This window comes from Poeciliopsis prolifica, unplaced genomic scaffold, assembly GCF_027474105.1.
Source record: "Poeciliopsis prolifica strain line A6 unplaced genomic scaffold, Auburn_PproV2 SCAFFOLD038, whole genome shotgun sequence".
Taxonomy (NCBI): Eukaryota; Metazoa; Chordata; class Actinopteri; order Cyprinodontiformes; family Poeciliidae; genus Poeciliopsis; species Poeciliopsis prolifica.
In genome coordinates, this window is record NW_026562413.1 from 967788 (window position 1) to 992476 (window position 24689).

General features: G+C 36.4%; 3 protein-coding genes across 3 annotated transcripts; 1 reads left to right on the forward strand and 2 right to left on the reverse strand.

Moving 5' to 3' along the window:
• Positions 1-365: 365 nt before the first annotated feature.
• Positions 366-7232, reverse strand: ciarta (circadian associated repressor of transcription a). The gene is made up of 6 exons (XM_055054107.1): positions 7031-7232; positions 4234-4500; positions 4076-4151; positions 3920-3998; positions 3676-3829; positions 366-2875 (listed from the first exon to the last, which is right to left on the reverse strand). The coding sequence occupies exons 2-6, from the start codon at positions 4498-4500 to the stop codon at positions 2498-2500; spliced, it is 954 nt and encodes a 317-aa protein (XP_054910082.1). The 5' UTR covers positions 7031-7232; the 3' UTR covers positions 366-2497.
• Positions 7233-9853: 2621 nt separating this feature from the next.
• mrps21 (mitochondrial ribosomal protein S21) lies at positions 9854-11568 on the reverse strand. The gene is made up of 2 exons (XM_055053655.1): positions 11453-11568; positions 9854-10342 (listed from the first exon to the last, which is right to left on the reverse strand). The coding sequence occupies exons 1-2, from the start codon at positions 11533-11535 to the stop codon at positions 10162-10164; spliced, it is 264 nt and encodes an 87-aa protein (XP_054909630.1). The 5' UTR covers positions 11536-11568; the 3' UTR covers positions 9854-10161.
• Positions 11569-15545: 3977 nt separating this feature from the next.
• On the forward strand, positions 15546-22105 carry crabp2b (cellular retinoic acid binding protein 2, b). The gene is made up of 4 exons (XM_055053651.1): positions 15546-15745; positions 19307-19485; positions 20969-21085; positions 21779-22105. Exons 1-4 carry the CDS (start codon positions 15565-15567, stop codon positions 21827-21829), a joined length of 528 nt encoding a protein of 175 aa, XP_054909626.1. The 5' UTR covers positions 15546-15564; the 3' UTR covers positions 21830-22105.
• The last annotated feature ends 2584 nt before the right edge of the window (positions 22106-24689 follow it).

Below are 24689 nucleotides of genomic sequence, written 5' to 3' on the forward strand. Positions count from 1 at the left end.
CTAATGTCTAGTTTTTGCAATGTTGCTAAAATATATACATTTCAAAGTAGTTTTAGACGCTTCACGCATAGATATGAATTTGGAAAACGGACATCGCAACCAATGTTTTTCTTCTGCATCGCAGGAAGAAGTCGAGTTTCAGCTATAACTGCAACAAGCTATTGAGCGATAAAGAGAGCAGAAAACGAACTCTTTTTATTTTTATTAATAGAAAAGGTTCAAGCCTATATCCCGCATTCCTTCAACTTCAAATGTATTATTTTGTGTTACTAAGGTCTGTTTGTGTAATGTGAAAACTACAGAGTGTATAAATAATCTTGCAAGCCATGGTGTTTCATTAAAAACTCTAAACCAGCAAATGGAGTGGATAAATCATTAGATTTTTTTTAATATCTGAAAAGATTTTTCAAGCACTCACCAGTAATGACAATATGATTTACAAAAAATAAAGAAATGGCCTCAATAAAAAACAACTGGACCTTTTATAAAGATAAAATTGCAAAGAGAGAACTTTTGTCTTATTTCACAAATATAGTCATTACAGTTTAACAACAAAAACATTAAGTTTCATTGTACACATATTGTTCTCTGCCTTGTGCTTACTGTTTCTACATGAAGTGACATTGAATTATCCAAAATGATGAAGCCTGAGAAACACCTGCGCAAAAAACCCACACCTGGTTTGCTGTGACATGTTTTTTTTTTAATCATTCATAAAATTATGCACTTGATTTTTTTCTGTTGTATAATTTCTACTGTTATTTGTGTTTGTATGCAAGGCTCTGACAATGACAAACTATCAGAGATGTCATTCAACATGAATAAAACTTCACCAAAATGTTTTAAAAAAGTAAAAACAATGAGTTCAGAAGTGGAAATGGTTCAGTTCTTTTCATCTTTACCACATTTTTTATGGCACTTAAAAAAAAAGTGTTGCTAATTTGATGTAATAATAGTGATAAATCCACTACAATGAGGCACAGCAGTTGGCTTCTACTTCCGCATCATGCTTCGTTTTAGTATACTACAATTCTTCAAATGTTTCCCTGCACAGTGACACGCATTTGTAATTCAAGTACCTCTGAGGTGTAACACAAACCAATGGAATTCAAAATATCAAGTAATGCTTTTATAAATAATCTCACAACTTCGTTGATGTTCACAGATGTGTAACATTTCCTCATTTTCATCCAAAGTGCAGATACACAAACTCAGATGCAAACAGGCATAAATATTTTAAGTTGTTTGCTACAAATTTCCACTACAAAATATTTCCAATAAAAGCAAAAGGTGGCGACTCACAAAATAAATAGCACAATATGTAGAATTAAATTCAGCCGAGTATTTCTTTTCTTTTTTTTTTTTTGCTAAAGCTTTTTTGCACATAAACCATTTTCCTTTTCATATTAAGTGGAGAAACAAAAATAAAATAAATAAAATATTTGTGACAACCTTATAAGCCATTTACAATTTGAGAATGCAAAAAATTCTTTTTTTGGCACATCTTGGCAGAAATTGCACGTCTTTCCTACATCATTTAGTTTTATCTGTCAAAAACGCTGGACAGTGTGAGATAATGTACGTCAGCAAGACGACAAAATCTACCAAAAAGTAACTTGATCATAGCTGGAAGCAGAAAATGGGCAGAGGAAGATCCTTTTCAATTTTGGAGCGTCTCCAAGTTACTTCAAGAAAACTATATGCAAAATAGTCAGAAAGATCAACTTTTGAAGGCAATGAGACTGAAGAGAACTTCTTGTAAATGTAATATTAATACAGTAACATTCTCTTACAAATCCAAGGAAGCTGCAAACATTTTTTTTCTTTTAGTTTGCCAGAAATCAGCATTGAGGCTCATTAAACTACTGCAGGACAGAGTGAAAAATATTAACGGTATGTGGTATTAGACAGTGTTATCCCCTGTCTAATACTTTTATTATTATTATTTTTAAAAATCCCTTGCCATTGCTTTTTGGGGCTGCCTTAGAATATGTAAAGTACAAAACAGTAAAAATCTGCTTTATTGCACAAGAAATATCAAATATTTCTAAGCTATTTTAACTCAGTTCTCCACAAAGCATCACCTTCCTACAAACAGTAGCTTCTAAAACAATAACAATAATAATAAAATCATTATTGGTATTATTTTCAGAATGCTGTGCTGCTACTTTTCAGGCTGTCATGTATTATGAAAAACATATAAAAACAGTAAAAACGTCTTTAACACACAAGAAATATAAAACAAAAATATCCAAGCTTCTTCAAATTAGTTTCATGGAAAAACAACAACAGCTTCTAATAAAAATAATATAACAGCCACTTTTGGAAAAGAAACCCAGAGAGTCAAGGGTTAATAAGTATCTTCCTGCACCTCCTCTGGTTTAATGTGCCTTGCAGGCATGGCAGACTGGCTTTACGCCAAACCTTATACTTATGTAATCTGGTCCGCCCTCCAGCTGAGGTACCTCCATGTGATAGCAAGGTCAGCCTCAGCCAGTTAAGGTGAGTCAGTTGCAGGAACGCTGTTGCTTGAAGACACCGAGCAGTCCTGCATAGCTGGGCTGCGGCACAAGGAGGGTAGAAGGACCTCAGTAGGCTTCGGGTTCTCGCTTTCTCCCCTACTGCATATATAAGCCCTGCTTAAAGGGCCAGTCCTGTCTGTAAACCTTTGCCCTGCTAAGCAGTTATCCACTTCGGTGTCAGTAGTTTTCTCCTCTGACGTGATCTGATTTTCTGGAGATAGAGGAAGACATGTCGAAGCGGTGTCGAGTGAAGTGGCAGCGTGGCACCTCTCGTGTTCTCTGTGTTGACGGTGGTTTTGCTTCGCCGGGAGTATGTCGGCAACATCGGGGTCTGACCAGCTCAGCTTTCTCTTCTGCAGAGGAAAAAAATAGAACCAAATGTTGCTCCATGCTTGAATTACAAACACACCACATCATGGATAACAGATGTGTGAACGGGATACAGCTTAACATAATTTGATTCCCCCTAAAGGTGGATCTCTGTTTAATATAACTGTCCTTAATAAAAAAGTATCCATACTCCTTATATCTTTTCACATTTTAAAGTTAGAATTAAAAACTCTTTTTGTGTTTTGTTTTTTGTAATAGACCACTAATAATTCTCCACTATACAAACGTCTACTTTTTGAAACCTCACCATGCTTCTCCACAGCCTTACCATTGATCTGATTGTTGTTGGTCTTCATAATTTCCTAAAGTTACTTTAAAAGGACATCTGGATTTATACTCAGATGAAATTACTCACATGAAAGATATGAACTGAAATTGATTTTGTTACCAGAGAGAAGCTGGGATGAACACAAACTTGCCGACATTTCTCAATTTTATTGGTTTAGCAACCAATGAAATTGCATCTACTTCACATTTATTTATCACTTTGGTCAGTCACAGGCCTATCAGGCTGAGACAAATAACCAGAAGAATAAATATAATGGATTATGAAGCCTAAAAAAGTTAGACTGGTTATCAAATATTTGCAGCATTTCTCAAAATGGCAGCTTTTCAATTATTTTGAAGAGCAGAATCAGGCTAACTACACAAACAGGAATGCAAATGGTAATTACTGCACTCATTTTAATTTCTCATACAATTAATCGATTTATTGCTTATTTCCATTGCTTCTGAAGGCACCAGCCTGTCATTTGATTCTCACCTTGACCGGCATGTGGAGCTGATTTTTCCTCCGATGTAAAGCAAGTGAGGCAGTGCTGGTCTGCTTGGATTTATCCTTGGACTTGAACAACCCCTGAGGGAACCACATTTTGAGCAGCATCTCTATCTGCAGTAGATTCTGGAGGTATTTCTCACTGCAACACAAATCAACGTCAAAACTATTAGTAATAGCAATAACGACATATTTGCTGGAGTTGTTTAATTTAGAAGCACTTTTTTTTTACCCCATTTCAGGTTTCTGCAGGATCCCAAGAATTCGCTGTAATCTGTCTATGGCCATGCTCTGCTGGAAGCTGGTTAAGCCTATGAACATACATCAGAATGTCAGACAATATTGCTGTTTATTACACAGCAATATTTAGTGTAATTAATCCACAAACCTTTGTCAAACCGTCCAGACTTTAATCCCTGCAGAAGCTCCAGCAAAGGGCAGATATACCTGTCCAAATCAGCACACTGAAAATATAGAGAAACGCGTTTTGTTATAAAAAATGAAACACTAGAAGGAGAAAGCTTGTTTTAGTGAAACTGTGCTCACTTTCTTAGCGAAGGTCAAGTCTCCTGGAGTTGATGACCTGAGTGCAGCCGGTTCAGGAGACAAATGTTTGGCTTCATCAGGGTATAGTTCACATTGATCGCCTTTAAACTTTGAGTGCAGGGAGCTTCTTAATACATTGTCCCCTTCTCCCTCAGAGAAGACGTCTGCCTCGTCCTCAGTCTGCTCGCTTTCGCTGGGGGGGAAGCTTGAGGTGGAGGGAAGCGAGTCATAAGACGGCCATTTGGAAGATTTACCCAATGAATTCATCTGTGGGAACATACAGAGTTAGTGCATGACTGTTATTGTTGTATAAATGATCTGCACTAATACTTATTTCACTTCTAAAAATTGCAGGAAAAACATAAAGTATTTCAAATACTAACAGAGTCAATGAGAAACATATTTTTTAATACATGTCATTATTGGCTTCAGTAAAAAAGTTTCACTTAAAAAGAAAGAAAAAGCAAGTTGGCATAAAAATGTCCGTGTCTATTGTGGCATACACTCCAGTTCACTCCTTAAAAGTCACAATAAACAATCATAACTGAAAATGTCACCAGTCAAAAAGGAAAGAATGTCATATTTTGGAGAAATTTGTATATCAGAGTTTACACGAGCCTGGTGGGCCACCAGGCTTTACTTGCATTCCCTCCAGGCTATGCATTGTTTATTTATTTCTCTTAGGGGTTTTTTATGTTTTTGAGACTTTGTAGTTGGTGTTAAGGTATTGTTAGTAATGCTTAGTAAAATTTTCTGTCACCTTTAAAGATTTTTTAACTGAAAAACACAATGGGTTGCTGGATGACTGCTCTAGCGCCTCTAACATTGAGCTTAGCAAGTTTTCTGGAGGAAACCCTGTATATAATTTTAAAACTATAGAATATTGATGAACTATGCACTGCAAATATACCATTACTTCAATATCACTAAAAGAAAACAACTGATGTAAATGGTACTTATTATTTAAGCACAATGAATTCAGTATCTCTGTGCTTGTAATTTAAGCACTGACACTTGTTATTTAGTGCAGCATAAGAAGTTTTGGAAGATAAAGGGGCAATAAGGTGGTAGTCATAAAGAAACTACCACTAAGTTGGCAAAAAGAAATACGTTCACTAAATCCTTGTTAAGATGTAAATAAGGCTTTTGTTCACAACTAGCTGGATAAACAACTCATAATCTAAATTCTATTTTTACCACATATACAAAGCAGAAACACACCTACACTTTTTATGTGTTTATATTTCAGAAATAAACACATAATGGTGGGTTTTCGAATTAATCAATCTATATTCGTCAAAAAATGGCACACATTTCCACACTGCTATGTGCATATTAAAACCAATATCAGTACAGTAGTTGTAAAGACCTGGTGAGTAATGTCTGGCTCGTGTTTGAGCAATCATAACGTAATGAAGATAAGATAAGTTATTCGATATTGACAGTTTATTACACCGGGACGCAGCAAAAAGAACACCTGTACCACATGTGAATAAACTCATAAAGTGCCAGAGACATAAGTGTAAAGGTACATAAAAGATACTTTCTGTTCTGCTATAAACATAATGCAACTTTCATGCATTGTGTCAATTTTGATTGTACTAAATTTTCTGTTGGGAACAGGTAGCACATTTTCTCCATTCATGGTCCGATTTTGTCAAATGTTGAGTAAAAAATAAGTGTACATAATTTTGTATGCACTATGGCTAAAGAAAATTTAATAGGCTAAAGTTGGAAGCACAAAGTCTTTTGCCAACTGGATATTAGTATCGTCTGGTAATGCGAGCCAATATTGGAATTGTCCCATTTTCCCATCATCACTTCTGATCGGAAATCAGCAGGTCTGACACTAAAAATAGTGGTCTTTTTTCCCCTCTGGTCAATAAATGGATCAGAACTAAAAACCTACAAAACTCATATAAATGTTATTACATATGCAGAAGATAAATAAATATTGTAAAAGCTTTTCAGTAATAAAGTAGGTTGAACAAACACTTGTTAAAAGTCAAAATGGGAGACTGATTGCATATTGAGGATGGACAACACCTAAACCTTGGTTTCTGTGATTACCAAAATAAATGTACAATTCACAAAAAACTACACCAAAGATTTTTCACACATGTACAATACAAATACTAACCCTATCACACACAAAAACACAAACTGGAATGTGATCACCAGTGTTGAACATGTGGAGGAACTGGCATTTGGAAAAACATGCATAAAAATATGGGACTGACTTTGTATGGTTACATTTAAGGAAAATGGAGAGACCCTTCCCAGCCAGTCAGTGGACGAAGAATGAAACAAGTTTTCATAATGGAATAAAATTTCAACTGAAAATGTATTTCTTCATTGAAGATGGAGGATAACCCCTCAGAACTGTATTTTTATCTTGTAGGTGCTGTGTCAGAAACTGTTTTCTTTCTAGTTATTCTACATTATTTTTGCGGTACTAAGTATTAAATGGGGGGGAACTGTTATACAAGAGTAACAAGAGGGTGCCTAAAAAGTTCACAAGCCTGGAAATCAATCATTTGAGACACGCACACTCTTATACAACACTATTCTCTGCTCCTATAAAACCAATGTCCTCATCTGTCAATGAGTTTCCTCACATTTCCAATCCAGTCAAGTTAACAGAGAACAGCTTAACCCATTTTTCCCCTTTAAGAATGAACCACCAATGTTTAAATATATGACGGTTTGTCCTATAGTGCTTCTCCACCTCCAAATATATACCTGTGCACGTCAAATATTCAGACATACAAAGACGTAGAGCGAAAATAGTTCTTACCTTTTTGCTTGAAGAATCCAGAAACGGACTTTGCAAACTATTCTTTGAAAAACTGTTCCCCGCAAGCGGAGGGAACTTGAACGCAGAGATAACGGTGAATAAACTCAGCTGTGAATCCCGTCTTGTTCTCCGGTTCAGCTTCGGCTCCTCCCTGCTCTTCCAGTCGTCAGTGTGTCGCTTTTCCTCCTCTCACTCTATGATATCTCCGCACAAAACGTACCAGAGCCGAGAAGCTCAACGGCCGCCGCACGTGCACCGAAGGGTACAAGCGCTGCGATTGGACGAGAAGCAAGAGCGCTCTCATTGGATGGAAACCTCAACCAATCGGCGCTGTCCTCAGTTTCGGGTTTGTCCTTACACGCGGTGTTACCGCCTCACTTCCGAGAGCCGCACGTGTGAGTGTCGAGGCTTGTTGAAAAGGGGAACTGCACGCGGCTGCTGCTGGCAACTGTTGAAAATTTTCATAACAGGGTCACATTTGGCCTCTTCCAATGGATACAACGCAACAAATGAATCAGAGAAACAGCAGATCACGTTTAGAGTGCATTTATTCAGAGACACTCCGTTAAATCAGTGTTTTCATCTGTTTTTATCAGCCAGTCACATTATCCAGTAATTTGCCAATTGTGGAAATATGTTGACTGAAGACAGCAACATGACTTAAATAGTTTGTGAAAAAAAGGCTATATATCTATGATTTTACTTTTTTTTTTCTCATGTACAACTATAACTTTAATCATTCATTAATCCCAAGTATAAATGTGAGCTTCACTGTAAAATATTTTGAAAATGTAATGAAAGTTTCTTGTGTGAACAATTTATTAGCAATTCTTTCTGTTTCTATTTGCAGTTGTTGCGTTGTTCTTGTGTTTTTGAACATGCTCATTTGGCGTTTTAAATCTTTAAAAGCAAAGAAATATGCTATTAATGACTTGTTTGACTCTGAACCTAAGATCTGGGGTTCATGTTACAACCAAGTTAACTTGTTTTGTTGTATTAGTTTGTTTTGGCCCTTGAACATTGTTAGCCCTTTGCTGTTTTAGTCCTTTTGTAACTATTTTGGGAGCGGGTCAAAGTCTGGACCTGAATCCATGTGAGATGCCGTGATCTGACCTGTAAATAAGTGTTCATGCCCAAAAACTCTTCAATTTAACTGAATTAAAACAATTCTACAAGAGTAGAGGGAGTCAAAATTCCCCCACACTGGTATGAAAGGATCATTATTAGTAGTTGCAGGTATTTGAGGGGAGTTGCTGCTTCTATCTGTTGCATAACCTTCAGAAAAACAACTACCTCCACACATTTAAGCTTGTTTTTTTTTTCTTCGTCTTATATTGAACAGTATTATCTGACGCACTGAAGTGAAATCTGTATGAGAAAGAGGATGTTTTCACATCGTTTTGTGAAACAAACAATAGAATAGAATAGAATTCAACTTTATTGTCATTGCACTGTTGCATGTACAAGCAACGAAACGTAGTTTGCATCTATCCAGAAGTGCTATATTGGGTATAAATATTTACAAACAGTTGTACAAGATATAAACAGAGAATAATGACGTGCTATAAATGTTTGTACAATATAAACAATATAAACATAAATATGACAATGCAAACAATGCACATGTAAAGATTTTATTTGTATGAAGTTGTCATTACTGATAATAAATGTCACAAGCTTGGGATACATAGTTTTGCAGACCATTTGAAGTTTCCATCGAGGGGGCTCTAAATAAAGTCCAGCAGAATTACATAATGGCACATAGACTGGAGGAGTGAATCACTTCTTCGGTGCACGAGATACTCAAAAGAAAGGATGTGAAAAGTATGTAGGATAAAAAAACAAAACAAAGAATTATTCTTCTAATCAGGATGATAATTATGAAACGGTTAAGTATAAAGGCAATGTGGCAGAATAAAGGAAAAAGGCACAGCTGCTAAAATTATGGGTGTGAAGGAGAAAGTTCAAACGTCTTTAAATTTTAAACAGAAGCAATCAATCATATGCGTCCCCTGAAAGATCTGAGAACTAGAGTTTCCTGTAAGACTGTACATTAGAGGCGTCAGGTGTAGATCAGCAGAGTACCTTTCTATGGTTTCTTGTTGCAACAGGCTTGATAAGAGTTTTGATATTTGCACAGAGACACTTTGTTCAGGATTTTTTCTTTTCTTTTTGATTACGACACAGCAGATATTGCAACTATGCAAACACACACGTCACAGCAACCTGCTGATAAAATCCCAGGGAAGCAGTACAGGATGGCCAGTAACAAAGGCTCCATCTGCAGTCAGAACCTCAGTGCACAGAGTGCACAGCTCACAATCAGTATTTCTTTGTCTTTAACAAAACATGTTAAAAGTCTATGTACATTTAAGAAAACCATTATACATTCCTACAGACTGCTTAAGTTACAAGACAATTATAAGGTTTTACAATGTGCAATTATCAGATTTTTTTAAGGAGAAAATGTCTGTTTTCTTTCTTCTTCTGAAATTTTTATTACTTTTTTTGTCAAGTACAGCCTAATGAATGACCATTGCACATTTTGTTTTCCATACTTACTGAATTTATTGGAGATGAGGAGTTGAAACTGTTCTTTCAGAGACGGATGTTTTTTATGCCGAAAAAATGGCAAATCTCAAAGTACCTATTTTGAGAAAACTGGAAAATTAAACTTGAACAAAACTTTAAGTGACTGGTCTGAGAACATAAATGTAATCAACAAGGCTCTTTTTTGTTTGGTTTCACCAATAACTAAAAATTATAAACTTAAATTTTTTATAATTGACATAAATTCTTTAAAAAAAAACAAGTGCCAAGAGATCTCAGAGAGTTATTTTATTAAATACAACTTTAGATGACAGATGAACAAAATGAAAGGAGATGAGATAGTATCACATCTTGGTGGTCTTCCTCTGGCTGCAGGGGAGAAAACCACCACAACCTGGTAACACCAGAGATTACTGAGTGTGGATAAATGCTCATATTTCACAGCTTGGATGAAACAAGAAAGTTGCAGAAATTTACTTTTGACCTTTCCTGTCAGATGTAACTCATAGCTTGTGTTTGTGTAGCGATTCTCCTGTCACCCTCGGATGTTTGAATGTCCTTTTTCAACACGTTCAATCTCCTTAGCAACCGAGCCAGGGATCCTCTCTGTTTGTCCTGGAGATAAACGCAATCTTTCGTGCCATTTCCATGTGGTAAATGCGCTTGCAGTTCTCAAAGTTTTTCCGCTGTCGCTCTCGGCAGGGCTTCTCGAAGTAGCGTCTGCGCTTCACTGCGTCGACGATCCCATCCTGGGTTAGGATTCTGGGGAATGTCGAGAAAAAAAAGGTGCGACAGCAAAGTGAGGAAACACTAAAATCAAAGAAAGGAGCACTGGAAAGGCATACCGTCAGTTTACAGTTTCTGTATTTCACAACAATCCCAAGTAGCTCAATTGTCCGCCATGCAACAATCTCTTTCAAATAAATCTAACTTAAACATTTTAATTTACACTATACTTACTCAGACATTTTGGAAACAGGTACAATGGTTGAGAATCTGTTATGTGTGTAAGCCTGTTTTCCCTTTCAAATAAGCTTTTGTTACATGCAGAATAGATTACTGGTCTTCATGAAAATCCTGGCAAAACTACCACAAAATGTAAATGTCTTAGCATTTATAAATTATTTTAATAATTTAAGGTGCAACAGACATTTGAGATCAATATTGCTCCCAATAATCACAAAAATCAGATCTGATCTTATTGTAAAATCCATCCAAACCCTTTTTTCCTTGAAATAATACCTACAGCAAAATTAAAACAAAAGTCCACAGTGTTGCATAATGTTCTTACTGTGGCTTTCATCTTTGTAATAGCCATTCTAAACATCTGAGAGAATAAGGATGAAGGAATAACTTCAATTTAAATAATCGTATTTAATATACTTCACTATTTTTGTTTTATTGCAGTTAAATTTGATGCGCGTTGTGTGAATGACAAATGTTTAGCTTAACTCCACTTACAACCCAATTTTTATTATTTTTAATCAAATGTCTCGACAGCATAATTAACAACAGCCCAACGACATAAGCTCATTAGATTTGTGCGTGTGTGCTTTTATTTTCTTCTCTCGTTTGAAGAACTTCCTGCTGTCCTCTTTGTTCATTAACAATACTCCATAAATAGTTGGTCCCTATAAATTAGAGGATTGTTGGAAACCAGGTTGTGACACATTTCAAAGCCCTTGTCAAAAACATTTAACGTGATTTATTGAACTTGTGTAATAAAACGGAAAGAAATCCCAAAATGTGTCGCCGCTCCTGCGCAGTCGCACTCTGTGACATTGAGCTGCTAGCTGGCGCTAACCTGGCTAGCATTAGCGTTGTGTTCCCATGACGACAGCTAAAATAATACTGAAATTATTTGAATTTAACCTGTTCAAGGTCTTGTACGCGGAATCGACATTGCCATCTGGGACCATCACCGTCCGAGCTACGAAGCGAAGGTGCCGCGCCATGATGAGTGAGGAGCGTCATTAATTTGTTTCCGGAGTGCAACGACTAACTGGGAAAGGTTCCGGATCCAAGAGTCTGGGGTTAAACAATCGCTAGGTGGCGCGTGACTCAAAGAACCTCCCTGTTTGAGTGATATTGACATTAAAACTCACAATTCTAGTATTATGTGCCTAGTTACTTCTGTTTTACACAATATTCTTGCAATTACTCAATATTTTTGAAAAAATATATAATTTGTAAAGTTTGTGCTTTTGAATCTATTCAGACCATTTTTTTCAGTCTAAAATGTCAACATAGATGTTCAGAAAATATAGTAATGTGTATATACGTATGTATGTATGTGTTGAAGATTACTGTGAGCTCATACAAGGTAGAATGACTGACAGAGTTTTGAATGATGTTGTTACCATAGTAAAAAGCATCACGATTAGATTAAGCCATTTTTTCCCGTGGAATATGTTTATCCGTATTTTCAGACACACTGCCAGTAAACTGTATTTTATTTCACCCATACAAGTGATGCATACATTGATGACAGAATCTGCTTGTGATTCTTTTTCTCTCACACTCTCTGCCAGGACTGTTTCACCAGGTCTGGATCAAATGGGACTCCTGTGGAAACATGAGGCACACCATTCACCTCACAAAAGGACTCGTGATATTTTCTATTCAGGTTGGGTAAGCTTCTCTCCAAGAGGCAGCAACATGGAGATGCAGTATAATCCTGTTTGAGTTGCAGCAAGGTTGAAACTATTCTCAAATGCTGAGTTTCTAAAAAAAAACAATAAATAAAAAAACAAACACATAAAACACTCACCAAATTGAATAAACATGGCATCTTTACCTAAACTGGGACTCAGATAAAAATAAAACAGTGGCAGCTTTGAGTTTAGAGGAGGATGGGGATAGTGGGCTTGATGACACACCAACACTGGACACTGGAGCACTTCTATGACAACAAATCTGGCCAAATCTGTGCTTCCCATAGTGATCAGGATATAATAACAAGGTCCTAATCAGAACAGATCTAAGTAATGTGTTCAGAGTGGGACTAAATCTGTAGTTAACAGAGGAGGAAGTCAAGATTTGAAGCCTTTAATTTACCTAATTTTTAATAGGTATACTTTTAATAACACAAAGAGACAAACCAGCTAATGAGACATTTGACACCAATGTAAAGTCTAGACTGAGGACACTTTGTTTTTGTAAAGCAGTCTTATGAACATGATGCTCAGGGTTGTACATATTTTTTTTATTTTATGAGAAATTCTTCTTTACACAATACATATGTATATATTTGAATGGCTCTCAAAAGTTTCTAAAATCAAGAAATCGAGATCATCATACATTTTTTAAAAACCTTTTTCCAGCATTTATCGTGTACACTTCAAGCAATAATCAAATAAGAAGAGAGAAAATAAAGTAGATATTTTTATTACCTTGTTGGAACATCGTTTGATTTAATTTCAAAATTCAATCTTCTTTCGCAAGTGAAAATTGTTGAATATTTTTCTTAAACTTTTGAAAACTTTCTCAAAATCTATCATATAAGAGCTTCTGCTGTACACAGCATTTTCAGGAAACGCCTGATATTCTTTTAGGTTTTGTTCTGGATTCAAGCTGGTCACTTAATATTTTTCTCATCAAGTTATTCTTTTGATGGTGTTTGGACACACTGTGACACTGAAAAACAACATATCTCACTTTCAGCTTTTTAGCAGACACCTGAAGTATTTTTGCACTGATATTTTAGAACTGCTCATAACTTTATTGGTGAATGAAAGCCAGCTAGCCTCATCATAACTGATCAAATTTCAAATGACAAAATACACTTTTCCAAATGTTTCTAGTGTGATGTGTGACTATGTGGATAACAGCAGGACTTGGAGGAGAGAAAGTTGTCTCTGTATCCATTTAAATGATGTAAGGAGGGACAGTTAAGATGAAGGCAAACAACAGCAGCTGCTCTTGTTTCTGGTAAGTAACTCTTGTTTTTATTGAGTGTGTGTACAACTGTTGGCTGTGAAGTGTTTGCCTCCTGGGCAACATTAAAACCCCTTTGAAATGTGAAGCCTTTGTAGACCCTAAAGCACATGTTAAAAAAACCTCTGATGCACATTACTGTGCAATTGTCAAAAGCTACCACTCATTGTTTTCTAATTCACCTTTTTAGTAATTTAATGATTGTTTCTGTTTGTGTTGATTCCTGCAACTATGAAAATACATTTATTGTTTTATCAATAAATGTATTTATTGATAAATCAATGAGAGTGATAGTTTATTACATTCAATAAATTAGATTAAAGGTTTTAGGTAATTAAAACAAAGAGTTCGACGAACTTCAGCCTAATCGTCTGCTTTGCAAAATGTTTGTGCAAAACTGTAGGAGTAAGATATTTTTTAATAACTTCAAAAGTACAATTTGTGTACTTGTACTTTATAATTTCAAGAGGTGTAACTGTTGTTTTGTATCTGAGAAAGACTGAAAAAAAAATCCAGTAGGATTTTTTATTTTTGATTTCAACTTCACAGTTGCAGGGCTGCACAAAAAATATCTCCATAAATTTTTCTCTAATATTTTTTAGATTTGCATTTCACAGAATAGAACAAATAGTGGTAGTTCTGCAACAGTCATGTTTCAAAATGCTCACTATAATTGTAAAAAAAACAAAAACAAACAAGAAACTGAAATTCATTTGCTACTTGAAACTCTATTTGAGACTGAAGATGCTTAGAAAGAATAACTAGATTTACCAAATGTCAAATGTGTGTGTTTCTAAGAGTTATCCTGCATCAAACAAGTTTTAGCAATAAACATTGGACCATTGTTCAAGTCATACAGACACTTCCATCTTTGGTCAATTTCCAGCCCATTTTCATATGGAGACCATATGGACACTTTTGGCTAATTTATGATATCTTAGAGCCTCAGTTGATGTTTTACGGTCAAAAATGACCTCCTGACCCCAGCTTTGGGAACCAGTGAACTGCATAAGGTACCATTTGTAGCCCTTTGACTGAATTTGTGCAGTCCCTCAATTCAAGAATCGTCCTGTCCAATTTGAGGACTTGATGGAAATGGAGACTTTTTATTTGCAGATGTCAAATGTGTGTGTAATATTGGACAGGACAAGAGTAAAATTATTATTGACATATGTTTTGAAATAAGGGAAAACGCTAAAAACAACACAAATATTTGTCTTTTTATAATCAAGCAACTTGTAAGTGAAACATGTTTATCCAGAGACTTTTACAGAAAAGCCGACTTTAACTGCAGCCAAATCAGTTTTTATCTGAATTATTAAACTTGGCTAATTATTGGCTAAATTAGGTCACATTTTAAAAGAAAATGATCAAAATCTATTTCTAATACGTAGAATAAATTGGTTCAGTCAAGCCAAAAACAAAGTGAAAACTAGATGCTTTTCTTTGAATACGAAATATTTCTATTATTATTTTTTTAAAATCTACAATCAATAACATAAAAAGGTTATTTTTAGTATTATTTTCTTGGCCAGTAAGTACTTCTGAACCAACAGTTTTGGCCCATGTGATTAAAAAAAAAAGTTTGATCCATCTGATCTATCTCCTGTTGCAGTGACGCCACCTGCTGGACATCTTATCGTTTGCTCTTCCAACTTTCCCACCTCCCAGCCTGCAGAACAAAACCTTCACACCGGATCTGATTTCACTTTCCAGCTCTTCAACGTTGAACTGTCAATTTTCTCCTTTCACGAGTAACGTCTAAATGTGGAGCTTCTCGTTGGTGCCTTGCGTGAACACGGCTGTTGGCTTTGCGCCATCCACCCAATAAAAGAAACAAAGCAATTAACGCATGTCCCAGCTCTTAATCAGCATCAAAGCTCTTACTGGAAGCGCATTTTTCCAACTCGTATCCAAATCTTTCACCACGCTGCAAGAGGTGGAGGGTGTAGATGGGCTCTGGAGGATTTTTTTGGGGGGGGGGAAAGTCCCTCCCCACCGCCGGCCTCTGCATTGGCTGGGTCAGCATCAGATTCGGGGGCCAATGAATGGAGGCGCAGCTGCAAGCGGAGGAGACGCTTTTTCGGAACGGACGCACAACGGAGCGGAGTGCTGACGATCAGACTGCGGCCCTAATCTGCACCGAAATGGAGAACAAAGTGACAGATTTCTCTGGAAAATGGAAAATGAAGACGTCGGAAAACTTCGAGGAGCTTTTGAAAGCTCTGGGTGAGTTGTTAGTTACTAAATGTTGTTATTGTGACGCATTGCTCTGTAATTGGGATACACTTTCAAAACCTGCACGCTCACAACTGCGGAACTATCAAGTTGCAGGCTTTGTTCTAGTTTTTAATTCTGCTGATTATTCATTAATTGTTTTGTAGTTTAACCCTACATGTGCAAATCTATTTTCTCTTTACTTTGTTTCCATCTTACCAATTTGTTTTGAAAACCTGTGAACCTGATCTTCAGTTCGCAGTTCTCAATGTTTTCCGAAGTTCTTCTTTGTTTTCTTTCTTGTAGTGAAAATGAGCCAAAGACCTCCAGAAAAATCTGGAAAACTCAAGATTTTTTAATGCATTGCTTTAAAATCTGTACAAGAAAATTGATGACTCTCATTGCAAACAAAGTTAAGTGACGCTTTCATGAATTTTAATTGTAGAAACAAAAATCCAAGTGTTAAGGCATCTCTTGCCTTAAGCTTTGAACGTCTTGCCAGAATCCAGGTATATGTCCTCACTGCAGGGGACAAAGGTCAAGCGAGGGCCACATCATGGCATTTGTTGAAAATTTGAAGTCAAATTTCCTGTGGACAAAAGTTAGATTAGACTCATCTAAAGCAGCGCCCTCCTCATGTGGTTGTAATTACAGCCAATGTAAACTGAACTAAGCCTTAACATGGGCCCCAGCAGCCAGCCAACGCTGAGCCTGACTTTCCTTCTGTCTCCCTAAGGCCCCGGGCAATCCGGAGCTTTTTATGTGTCTGCCTGTGTGTGGGTAGGTTACCTCCTCTAAGTACCAAAGCATGAGCAAATATGGCGTAAACTGAATCAGATATCCGAGTCGCCTTGATCCCTCTGAAGTGAGGCCAACCGACATGAATGAGGCAGAAGGTTAGGTGTATTTTTCATCATTAGACATCTAAAAAAACTGAACAATTTGAGAATGTTCTGTTTTGATACATTTCAATCAACATTAGTAAATATAAAACATATTTTTTATTTATTGGAGGGGGGAAAACCTATTTTGACTAACCAGGTTCTAATTAGAAAGTGAATTCCCTCCATTTGCTAAATCTTGTATTAACTACAATGCAAAAAAACAAAATCTTACCAAGAACGTTGTCTAGTTTCTGGTGAAAATACCTCAGTACACTTGAAATAAGACAAAACCAACGTACAAAGAGCTTTTCAGCAAGAAACAGCAGATAATTCTTGAATATTGATAATAATTTTAAAAAGTACTAGTTCCACTGGTAAATAATTTCACTTATAACATGTAAAAAATGTCTTGTTAAGTGAAATAATTCAAATGACTTTATTGACCCCAGAGGAGTCCGATGGACTGTCCAATACTTTCACTGAGCTCTGATCCAGAACCGCACAGCATTCTGGGGATTGTAGGCAGAGGAAAGAGGAAAAACTTTAGCTGCTCAATCTCTTATAGCTGGTCAAGCAAAGATGGTGGAATCAACTAACTCACTCGCTCTTTGGTAACCTAGCAAAGCCATATCGGACCAGTCCTACTTTTTAAAATTTTTTATAATAGTCTCTTATTGTAAAATATCCAAAGGTCATATGAACTTTTTGCCTCAGTGTTTCCTCATCGTGGTTGGCGTAGATGTTTCTATGTTGCTCCATTGACATTATAGATTCCTGCTAGCAGTCCAGGAAACATCTCAAACATTCTGGCTAAACCAACTAGTCCGAACCCATCTGAGGCTTTAGAGGCTTGTATTCGTCATCTGTGGATGTAAATTGCCAATGCATATCTGACTCTGGTTTCTAGGCTTCCATCTGGTTTCAGCAGGTTGTGTATTTGCACAAGAATTAAACCAGAATGTTCCCAACCTTATGCCAACAACGTGATTTTTCTACAGAGAACCGAACACAAACACTTTCTGATGATGACATTTGGTAAACATCCTCTACACAGCCTCATATTTTCAAGGATATGCAAAGTGTAACGGTGCTGTTCTTTTTGCTTTTGCATCAACATTCCCAGGTTTTTCTAATTTTGCTTCATACAGGATTCTTTGTCGCACCTTTATGGTGCCGGAATATCTTGTTTGCATTGAACCGGGTAGGTAAACATCATTTTGTTTTTCATAGAAAGAACATCTATTACCTCCACCAAAGCGAAAAAGAAATTGGGAGAACTCAACCCTCTTTTATCTTTGCACAGTATTGTTTCATTGCTGTTTCTCTAATTTGTGGCACATTGAAACATACCAGATGTTCTGCCTTGTTCCTATTTAGCACAAATTATGGCGACTAAAAAGCCTTTTCGGAGTAGGTGATTGATTTTAAGAGGTTCATTGTTGGTTTGGCTTCATTCTGAGTAATAAATCACAAATGATTATTTCCCTTTGCTGCTGGCAGTTGCAAAGAAAAACCCATTCAGAAAATATGCAAGATCACAAGTCATTATGGGAAAACCCAAACCCTAAAAGGCAGACATTGTGAAATTTATTTTGTTGTTGCTTCATCAAAACGTCTATTGACTCCCAAAATATCAGATAACATGGTTTCAATGAGCCCAGGGCAAGAAGGAAAATTCCATCCATTCTTTGCTCAGTGCTTTATTACCACAGGATGCTTTTATATGTGCTAAACTTTCATAAAACAGAACTGAAGGTAGAGACTGATTCATTCTGATGGATTATTTACCACAATAACATTGAAAACCACTGGCATCCACAGCTGTTTATTACACATTATGGACCACAGCTTCCAGTTTGACAGTGTAACCCTCCTGTGTTCGTCCAATGGGTCGACTTCACGACACACACATTCAGGTTCAACGCATTTATTCTAGGAAAAGATCAAATCAAGTTGGTGGTTAACATCAGCATCAAATTAACAATTTTACATTTTAAGGCTCTTTTAAAGCTCACCACAAAAGGACATCATTTTGAGTCATTTCTGTCACTTTACCTGGCTCTTCTCTTTTGCATGTTCAAACAAAACAAATCTGTTTATTCTCTCTTAACTTAAATAATGCCACAAGGAAGACTTTTGTTCAGCGCTTTACACATTATTTCCAATATTTTTGTTTGTACAATATCTTCACATTTTAAAGTATTACTTTGAATAAAGAGTTTATTAGCTGGTTCATGATATCCCACTTTATTAATAAGCCCTATAGCTGTTTTCTGCAACTTAACTAATTTATCAATGGCTGAACAATAAGCCATTGATAAGGCATAACCAAAGAGGGCTGTATATTGAACAAGCCTTTAACTTTTATTAAATCCTTTTATTTGAAACAATATTCCAATAGTTTATTTCTAATATCTTCAATATGAGGCTTCCAACTAAGTTTATTGTGTAGAATAATCCCTAAAAGTTTTGTCTCATAATCTCTATCAATTTCAACTCCATTTCTGCATAATGTTACATTATTATAGATCCAATTACCACTTAAAGAGCAAAGTGACAGAACGTAAAACACCAATAAATGACTGAAGAAGCAACTAAATTCAAAGAATAAACACATTTTGACAAACTTCATATTAATAATATTGTCTATATTAAAATAAAACCCTGTTACATATATGCGAATCCGTAGGTGTTAATGTGTTCCTGAGGAAGATTGCAGTGGCGGCGGCGTCCAGCCCGGCAGTGGAAATCACCCAGCAAGGAGAAACCCTCTCCATTAAAACATCCACCAGCGTCCGCACCACCAATGTGTCTTTCACCGTGGGTGAATCCTTCAACGAGGCCACCGTCGATGGACGGCCCTGCACGGTACGCATCTTTCTGCTTCTCATAAAGCATTCCTCTATAAAGTTAACATTACGTGCATACCAGAATCCGCTCAAGGACAGCGCAACTGGCGGCAGCTCTGCCTAAAAGGTAACATATGGAAATAATTTTGGGTGAAACTCAAGAGTCAGTCTGAGGGATTTTACGCAGAGATCTGTTCTTGATTTCTTTGTGCTGAATGAGTGATGATCATGGTTCCTGACAGCTCGTAAAGTTTTTCTCACAGAAAGCGACGAGAAGTCCTCAACCATGCCTGATCAAAATTAAGTGTCAAAAGAGGCTTTGGGTCAGTTTGTCCCTCTGGTAGCTCACATACTTATGTTTTATTGTCCTGTTTTCTATTTAGTTCTGTCATGCAGATCATGTTGAATTAAAACTACTGCATTCTACTGCAAAAACACACAATCTTATCAAGTATTTTCGGTCTAGTTTATTGTCCAAATATCTTAGTGCTCTCGAAATAATAAGACAAAAATAGCTTGCAAGAAACTTTTCAACAAGATAATTTATTATTAAAAAGTACTAGTTTCATTGGATGATTATTTCAAAATTTTTTCCTATAAGTTAAATAACCTCCCAAAGCAGTTAGCAATTAGTAATAATTAGCTAGTATTCCCTTAAAACAAACTTGCATATTTTGTTGAAAAGTTAATTGCAAGTTTTTGAAGCACACTAAGATATTTGTCGGGCAAACTAGACTAAAAATATAAAATTTTGTGTTTTTGCACAAAATCTTGGACATACTATTTGTAAATACAAATTGCACATACAATTTATTTTTACTGTTTTGGATTTTGGACTTCATGACCCCCAATCGAACCAACCTAACTATTAGAAATCTTCTCCTGGATAATATTTACATTAAAATTGTACAGTTAACACCAAAATTACACATCTGTCTGACAGATTTAGATTTTAAATTATGTCCATTTAACCCAGAATCTTATTTGTGAATGTTAGTAGCAGATGCATCTTCCAGATGATAATAGAACAATGTCATTTAGAGAAAAAAATGTTTTCTATTTACATTTTATGAAAAATCTGACATATTAGAAGTTATTTATATCCTCCTAAATAACAAGTGGGAAATCTTTATAGCTATTACAGCAATAAAATTCAGTTCAGTTCAAAAGTTCTTTATTAATACCAGAGAGAAACTAAATGTTGTTAAAATTGCAGTTTTATTCAAGGAGTTATTGTAGCAGTCTGTGTTCCAGCAGTTCTCTTAAGACACTCTGTACTAAAACTGTTTCATGAAGAGGATGCTCAGTGTTAGGATAACGATACAAACCCTGCCTATAATTATTATCCTTAGAAGCAAATTACTTTAAACTTTAGTCTAGAGGAATGACTAATTTTGCTTACATTATGTGAGCAGATTGAAGAAAATTCTAGGTTATCATCTTGCACACACTGTGTTTCAAAGGTCTGGTTGAAGTGTTTCTTCTCTTTTGAATCCCTGTAGAGTTTTCCAAAGTGGGAGACAGACCGAAAGATTAGCTGTGCACAGACTTTACCGAAAGGTGATGGACCGAAGACTGCATGGACCAGAGAACTGACCAATGACGGAGAGCTGATCCTGGTAATTATTAGCAAGTAGAAATAATTGTAACAGTCATGACTGACTGAAAGCAGAAAGACTTTATTTAATTTGATTCCAGGCAAAAAGAAAGAGATGTTGCATATGTTTTCAACCATATGTTTCTAAGATTAGCAAGTTCCTGGGTCGGGTTGTTTTAAGGATCCTGGATGTATTTCATAACTATTTTTCTAGTGCTCTAGTTTTCTAAGACTCTAATGCCCAACTCGAATGAAACACCTGCATCACAATCTCTTAATAAATAGAATTAAAATCTCTAAAGCATAGAGTGATTTTAACTCAGCTGATTCAGACCTTCCAGTTTGAGCTAGACTCACAACACAAGGTGTAAAAACTTCCTTCAAACATCTATCCAGTAATAATAATATGATATATTATTCCCGATTATCTTTATTCTGCAAGCTAAAAGCAGATTTGATATTAACTTGTGAAATGTGCTCATTTATTTAACCAATGTTGACTGGATCAAATGTACAATATGTCAAAAGAAAAACATCAGTAGGGTGTGGTGTTAAAGAAAACACTATGTGAAATTATATAGTTTAGTCTACTACAACTTGGCAACTTAGGCCATATACTCAGATTTTCTTTGTACTTTAAATAATAAATTAAACAACTATGTAAAGAAAGTCTCAGAAGTGAAACCCTTTGCTCTTTCCGTCTGTTTTTTTTCAGACTATGACTGCCGGGGACGTTGTCTGCACCAGAGTTTATGAAAGGGAATGAGGACATTTTTACTGAGTGCTGTCATATAATACTTCTGTTTGCATTTCATGCATGGTTTCCATTTACTCGGCATGGTTTCTTCATCCTCATCATCCTCCCAGCCACTGAGTCCTGGTCGAGTCTTTCCCAACCAATGAACTGGACAGAAAGGCAAGAAGCTGCCTTTAACGTGAACATTTTCTCTCATTGTATGATTTAATCAAGATATACATTCCATTTTATTTCTCTATCCCTGTGCCTTTAATCCTGTGAATTTTAATAAACAATTTTATATAATTTTTAACATCTACTGATAATTTTTTGAGCTTTTGCTGCTGTTGTTGCACCTTCGTCACTTGTTTCCTTATAACTTGACTTTTCTTTTTAAATCTCGAGGCGTTTTTCTTCTCATTTCCATACCGTGTCCTCTGTGCGCCCTCTGTCATCAAAGCTGACTACAATATGCACTTGATTAGAACCAAAAACTCCCAAGGATGGTTCATATTTTCTAAACTTTGCAACAAGACACTTGGCACAGGCAAGGGGGAAACAGGGAGTGGAGAGGAAAATGAGCAAGAGAAGGAGAGAGGGTGGCCATGAGAAAATTAAATCCCTGCATCTGGAGTGGTTATGCTTGCTCTGTAACAAGAAAGTATTCAGGGAACTCTTTTTCGCTCTACTCTCTGAGTTTTCACACAGGTATGAGGAGTTATTAGGCCTCCTCATACACATACCTCCGAGTTAGACTCGTTTTGGACAATATAAAGGCAAATATTTACAAAATTAGAGCTTAAATTTTACCTTTTATGAAAAATGAGCCTCGGGGGTCTACCCAGCACTTCCCGATTGGAGGACTGCAACGGTTCACAGGCAGTGATGGTTTTTCCAGGTTTTTAAACAGCGTGTAGACCAACTCCCCTGTGATCTGTTTCCTGAGAACGTACACACAAAGTGCTCAGAAAGCAGCCAGAGCTCACAGCCTCCTTTAAGCTGAATATTCTCAGAAACATCGGCGGTTGGATGTGTTTTACAACTTGGTTGACTGTCTCCAACGCTGCTCTGACCGAACGTTCGATCCAGGTAAAATACATCTGTGTTATTGTGTCATCTCTTCCAAGAGTCTGAGATTATTAATGAGGCGGAAAGGGAGAAACAAGTTGCAAAGCAAAACTCTGCATGTGCTGGACTTTGTTTGCAATCACTGCAAAGCATGGCAATCATGAATTCCTTTGGTTCGATACAATAACATCCAAGATGACGTGTCTTGCAAGTGGCTCTTTGGACCATCCAGAATTACTCTTAATAATTTTGGCTAAAAATTAAAAGGCACTAATTAATGTTTTTAAATGCAGATATAATAACAAACAACTTTTCAAACTTGTTTTCTGCAATATTCCCACCAATTTTTCACAAAGGACACTAAAATTACCAGTGAAATGTTTTAAGCATTCAGGTTTGAATATAGCTTTTTATTTTCCTTTTATGTTTATCTTTATTATAAGTCCTAATAAAGTAGAAATAAAATGCTGTGTCTTTAAAATGACAGAAAATTTCCTAAAATATATATTTGTCTAAAAAAAGACAATTTTTCTTGGATCAGACTGAAAAAGAAGGACATATTGGTTCTTCTGGCCTTGGATAATCCAACAATGAGTAAAGGGTGGATTTATAGACGGCACATTGTTATTTTGCAGCGTCCATTTTCTTTTTTTTTTGTTCAATTGAAACTTAAAAGAAAACTCTCCTGCCAACTCCAGTACCACTGTTGCTGCTGCTGTACATACAAAATTGTAATCTTGAAACTGAATAAAACACCCAACCCAGCAGTTTTCTTTCAACTAGGATTTAAGCTCTTAGGTCTGACATATAAACCGTCATCATTCTCTTTGGTGAGATAACATTTATTAATGCATGTTGACCTAAATGTTTGTAAACAGTTGTAGGAAATCAGAGTACTCACAGAAAATCCAGATCTGCATGGGAAAATCATAGAAACTCCACAAAGGAAATTTCAATGCAGAATTGAAACTGAATGTTTTTTTGTGCAGAGTAAAAGTGGGAACAGCCACATTGAGAAAGAATGACATTTCTGTAATTTTCAGGAATAATTAGCATGTTTCTAACTCAACTTTTTTTTTTTTTTTAAAGTAACAACTATTATGAAGTCATAATAGAGGCTGTGCACCAAAAGTACACTAATAAGTTAAGAGTTCAAATGCTTAAAAAAAGTATTTGAACTCTGTGCAATGCTTTCATAATCTTCACCATCTTCAACGTGTCGCAGCCAGAAGCTTTGTTTCCAGTGGTGTCTCTGAACCCCATATTATTGTGTAAGTGCTCGTCAAAACCGCAGGTCTTGGTGTACAGTGCTGTACTCTGATGTTGGTTTCCTGGTGTTTGCTCAAGAACTGAACCAGCCACATGTGTTCACCCCCCTCCAAAAGTCCAAACACAAAATTCTACTGAAATGACCTCTTTGACAAATGATTGTGTGCCTCAGTGGAGCAGTTTGGAGCTGTTCCTCCTTAGGCGGGTCATTTTCCACACACAACTGTTATGCCAGTTCATTCCTCAGACAGTGATGTCATGGAGAACTGCTTTGCTCTATTGGATGAGGCGGAATGCTGCGGTTTCAGGACAGCGATTGATTGCGAACCAGACGGACGCATCGGGAAATTTTTTAACGACGAGAGCCTGGTAGCCGAGAAACATTGAGGTCGAACAAAACCTTGACTTCTAATTGTTCATCACAACAATTGTGATAAAGCTGTGGAATGAAATGTGAAAAGTGTGGGGAGTATTTCTATATATTATCTTATAACTGTGACTCTTTTGGGTGTATGTCTTATCCATTTGGTACACCTATAGACTGAACTGTCTC